At 41.7% G+C, this 5,229-nt stretch overlaps 1 protein-coding gene across 1 annotated transcript; it reads right to left on the bottom strand.

Moving 5' to 3' along the window:
* Positions 1-2,022: 2,022 nt before the first annotated feature.
* LOC131597166 (uncharacterized) lies at positions 2,023-4,856 on the bottom strand. The gene is made up of 6 exons (XM_058869876.1): positions 4,402-4,856; positions 3,962-4,230; positions 3,708-3,866; positions 3,238-3,602; positions 2,775-2,907; positions 2,023-2,138 (listed from the first exon to the last, which is right to left on the bottom strand). The coding sequence occupies exons 1-6, from the start codon at positions 4,854-4,856 to the stop codon at positions 2,023-2,025; spliced, it is 1,497 nt and encodes a 498-aa protein (XP_058725859.1).
* Positions 4,857-5,229: the final 373 nt, after the last annotated feature.

Raw genomic sequence — 5,229 nt, 5'->3', positions numbered from 1 at the left:
AAAACACTTCAAAAAATTTCTAAGTATGAAAAGTCAAACTTTTGACTTTATGATTCTTGATTGATTTTCTTGATTTTTCTTGATAAAATGACTTCAAATATCATATATTGATGATTTAAAACTTCAAAAGTCATGGTTGACCAAAATTTCCAAAAAGTCAAAGGTGATCTTGTATAGTTGACTTTTTCCAGATGAAGTGAATTCTTGGACTTTTGTGATGAATCAAACTCTCCTCCTCAAATGAGTGATGTAAATGGATTATTTTGAGGTAATAGAAGCTCTTGAGTCATGCTTTGAGTTTTGGATCCCTGTCCTGATTGAAAGTCAACTATCCTGGTGAATTAGGTCAAAAACCCTAATTGTCGACCAAATGAAATTGATGACTGTGGATCTTGAATTGAGGTGTAATGTCCAATGGATGTTGTTATATGGATCATTTTAAGATGATTGAAGCCTTTTGATAGACACCTTGGGTCTTTCCAGGGTTTCCCAAATGTGATCCCTGATTATAGTCCTTGATAAGCTCAAAACTCTAGTCTGGTGACCTGAGTAAACCTGAGTTCAGGTGACTGGGTGTCTAATCAATCATAGGTGAATAAAAATGAAGCTTTTGGGTCCCATGATTGTATTAGAGACTAATTCTTCTATTGATTGATCCTTTGCCTGAGTTCTTCTGTTCCTGAGCACCCCCGACTAAGTACCAGATGAATAAGTGACTGCTCTGAGTATCTGCTTTGACTTCGGTGAAAAGTTTAAAAGATATGACATCTCAGGGGGGTTCAAAATTAGGGTATGACACCGAGACACGTGGAATACGTCATGCAGCCCGGATAGCGAAGGTGGTAATGCCAGCTGATAAGCCACTTCGCCTACCCATCTCATAATCTGATATGGTCCCGCGTACCTCGGACCGAGCTTTCGCATTTTGAACGACCTTCCCAACCTTAATCTTGGAGTGACCTTCAAATACACATGATCACCAACTTCAAATTCTAAAGGTCTCATTCGCTTGTCCGCATAGTTCTTCTGTCGGTCTTTGGCTTTCTTAAGATTATCTTAGATCATTTTGACTTTCTCGGTGGTTTCTTGTACAATCTCCGGTCCAAGAATACTTTTCTCCCCCACTTCGGCCCAACATAGTGGTGATCGATATTTTCTTCCGTATAGAGCCTCATAGGGAGCCATACCCAAACTAGCATGGTAACTGTTATTATATTGGAACTCTACCAACGGTAAATGATCCTTCCAACTCCCACCTTCTTCTAGAATGCAAGCTCTTAACATATCTTCTATCGTCTGAGTTATTCTCTTTGTCTGCCCATCAGACTGAGGATAGTTGGATGTACTCATATCCAGTCTAGTCCCCAATTCCTTATGAAACATCTTCCAAAATCTCGAAGTGAACTTTGGATCACAATCAGACACTATACTAGATGGCACGCCATGCAACCGTACAATCTCTGCTATGAAAATCCTTGCGAGATGAATCACCTTGTGGGTGGTCTTTACATGTAAAAAGTGAGCAGACTTAGTCAACCTATCCACTATTACCCATATAGAATAATGTCCGCCTCGAGTACGAGGTAATCCCACGATGAAATCCATGGAGATAGAATCCCAATTCCATGTTGGTATCTCCAGTGGTTGTAACATTCCTCCTGGCCTCTGATGCTCAATCTTAACTTGCTGACAAATGGAACATCGCGATACATACTCTGCAATCTTCTTCTTCATTCCTGGCCACCAAAAGTCTTTCCTCAAGTCTTGATACATTTTGGTCGATCCAGGATGAATAGAAAATTTACTCTTGTGTGCTTCATCTAGAATCAAACGCTTCAACTCAGAATCGTTCGGTATACACATTCGTTGCTTGAACAAGATTACTCCATCAGGTGCCCTCACAAAATCAGGCATGCCTCCGCTCGCTTGCAATTGCTCATCATACCCCTGTGATATCCGAATTCTTTCTCGTAGCTCATTCTGGATGCTCAAGTTACTAATCAACACACCATTGGGCGTCCATTAAAACCGAAGGTTAAGATTTCGAAACTTCTCCAACAATCCATGCTCTAACATCATCAGTTCAGCAACTCGAAATTCTTTCCTGCTTAAGGCATCTGCCACTTTGTTGGCTTTTCCTGGATGATATTTCAATTCAAAGTCAAAATCTTTAAGGTACTCCGTCCATCTCCTTTGTCGCATATTCAACTCCTTCTGGTCAAAAAGATATCTCAAGCTTTTATGATCACTGAACATCTCAAAGTGAACGCCATATAGATAATGTCGCCACATCTTGAGTGCAAAAACTATTCCAGCAAGCTCAAGATCGTGGGTCGGGTAATTCTCTTCATGAGATCTCAACTGCCGAGACGCATAAGCTACCACCTGGCCATCTTGCATCAATACTCCACCTAAAACTTTCTTAGAAGCGTTACAGAATACTTCATAGGATCGGTTTGGATCTGTAATCACTAATACGGGTGCAGTAGTCAACTTCTTCTTAAGCTTCTGAAAACTCTGCTCACACACGGAATTCCATTCAAAAGCAACCTCCTTCCGCGTGAGCTTTGTCAATGGTAAGGCTAACATAGCAAACCCCATAATAAATCTCCGGTAATAACCTGCCAAACCTAAGAAGCTTCTGACTTCAGTCACACTCCTTGGCCGATCCTAATTCACCACCGCTTCCACTTTAGAAGGATCCACCACCACGACTCCTCCTGAGATGACATGACCGAGGAAACTTACTTCGGACAGCCAAAATTCACACTTACTGAACTTGGCATACAATTTCTTCTCTCGAAGAGTAGATAACACAATCCGCAAATGCTCCTCATGATCTTCGGGAGTACGAGAATACACCAGAATGTCGTCAATGAAAATTACTACAAACTGGTCCAGATATGGCTGAAAGATTCGATTCATGTAATCCATGAAAAATGCCGGAGCATTAGTCACACCAAACGGCATAACTAAAAACTCGTAGTCACCATACCGGGTCCTGAATGCAGTCTTAGGTACATCTGAGCTCTTTACTCGGATTTGATGGTACCCTGACCTAAGATCAAACTTCGAGAACACACTGGCTCCTTTCAACTGAACTAGGAGGTCATCAATCCGCAGTAAAGGATATTTGTTCTTTATGGTAACTTTGTTCAGCTGACGGTAATCGATGCACATGCGCATACTTCTGTCTTTCTTCTTTACCAAAAGAACAGGAGCTCCCCATGGAGAAACACTGGGTTGGATAAAATGCTTAGCAAGAAGCTCTTCCAATTGGCTCTTCAGTTCGCTGAGTTCAATAGGAGACATCCTATATGGACTGATGGAAACTAGGGCTGTTCCAGGAACAAGATCAATTGAGAACTCTGCTTCCCTTTCTAAAGGAAGAGAAGTGATATCCTCAGGAACTACATCAGGAAATTCGCACACCACCGGAATCTCCGACAATTTAACTCTCACAAAAGGTTCCTTGGAAAGAACTAAAAGAAAGGATCTTTCTTGAGAAAATAGATAATTAACCGCGCTGATCGTACCTTCTATCAACTTGGTAATTGCATCATCGGAAGAAGACTCTTCTTCAGGAATGAATATGGCCTTCTCTTTGCAACCAATGTACACCGAGTTAAGAGACAACCAATCCATCCCTAGAATAACATCAAGCCTCTTAAGGGGTAAGCAAATTAGATCAATTGGATAGTCACAACCATTAAAAGACACTGAACAATCTTTACAAATTAGTCGAGCTTCCACAGTATCATCCGTTGCCGAAGAAATAATCATGGGATTAGGTGAAGGAATAACCTCTAAACCAAGTCGGTAAACACACTCAGTGGAGACAAAAGAATGAGTGGCTCCACAATCAACTAAAACACATAAAGGTTGATTGTTAACATAACAGGTACCCGCAATTAGATTGTGGTTTCCCTTGGCCTTTCTCGAATCCAAGTGTAAACACGACCTGCAGTCTTCTCGGGAATCCTCTTTTGTGGACATTGTGGAGCTATGTGGCCTTGCTCGCCACATCTAAAACAAGTCACAGAAGCGTACTTGCACTCCCTGGTATGCTTCCTACCACACTTGCGACAATGGGGCGGTTGAGCCGATTGATCGCCATAAACCTGCTTCTTCTTTGATGGAGGATTACGGGGTCTCAAGTGTTGAGTAAATCTTCCTTGCTCCCTAAAATTAGCCCTGTTCTGGTTCCTCTCTTCTTGAACCCTCTTCAATCTGTTTTCAGCAACATAACATTGCCTTAAACATTCAGCATAAGTAGTGAACTCTCTTTGGGAAACACTATGAGCAATGTCGGCCCTCAAACCCATCATAAATTGATCAATCTTCCATAGTTCATCTGGAGCATAAACAGCTTGTCGGGAGTAATCAACTAAGTCTTCGAACTTCTCTGCATATTCCGAAACAGACATGTCACCTTGCTTGAAGTTCTGGAATTCTCGCTCCTTCTGATTCCTCACACTATTAGGGAAATACTTCTCCAAGAATGCCACTTTGAAGTGTTGCCAATCCTTAGGAATCTCTTGTGTGGTGAAATAAGTGGATGCAGTGTTCCACCACCTAAGAGTTGGTCCCTTCATCTTCTGAGCAGCAAAGATCACCTTTTCTTCTTTAGTACACTGAATAGCCTGAAACACCCTTTCCATACCAGCTAACCAATCATGAGCCAAAAGTGAATCAAGTCTGCCAACAAACTCTAGAGGATCCATCCTGAAGAAGGCACGAAAGTCTGGTCCAGAAGTAGCTTGAGGAACGGGAACTTGAGTAGGAAGTTGTTGTCCCTGCATGCCTTGCATCATTTGACCCATCATCTGGTTCTGCTGCATCATTTGTTGCATCATCTGTTGCCAAAGCACGCCAGCACCTCCGGTTTCTTGCTCGGGTTCCACATTCCTAGTTCTGGGCCTTCCGGGACCTCTGCGTTGCTCAGCCATCTCCCTGTCTGTCCTACGCATGGAATCAAGTTGATAAGACTCAATGCTATAAATAAGACATAAGGAATCATACTGATTATACACATATGAGGAAGAATTGTACTGCATTATGATGCGTCTTAGCAAAGTCGAGGATCGACCTGCTCTGATACCAACTGTAACACCCCACACATATATGTCTAGAATAATATGCATAAAGTATTAAATATGGTTCATAAGACAACAATTACATAATGTTTGCAGCGGAAATAGAAGTACACGGATACATAAGCCGAATGTA

Source organism: Vicia villosa, linkage group LG4, assembly GCF_029867415.1.
Source record: "Vicia villosa cultivar HV-30 ecotype Madison, WI linkage group LG4, Vvil1.0, whole genome shotgun sequence".
NCBI lineage: Eukaryota > Viridiplantae > Streptophyta > Magnoliopsida > Fabales > Fabaceae > Vicia > Vicia villosa.
The sequence above is the reverse complement of the archived record's forward strand: the minus strand, read 5'-3'. Positions and strand labels throughout refer to the sequence as shown.

Coding starts and splice junctions, on each gene's coding strand:
- LOC131597166 (XM_058869876.1), bottom strand. CDS start 4,856: ATGATGCAACAAATGATGCAGCAGAACCAGATGATGGGTCAAATGATG. Junction 2,908..3,237: donor AGCATTTTATCCAACCCAGT/GTTTCTCCATGG, acceptor CGAATCTTTCAG/CCATATCTGGACCAGTTTGT. Junction 2,139..2,774: donor GAAATTGTATGCCAAGTTCA/GTAAGTGTGAAT, acceptor AATATCATCCAG/GAAAAGCCAACAAAGTGGCA.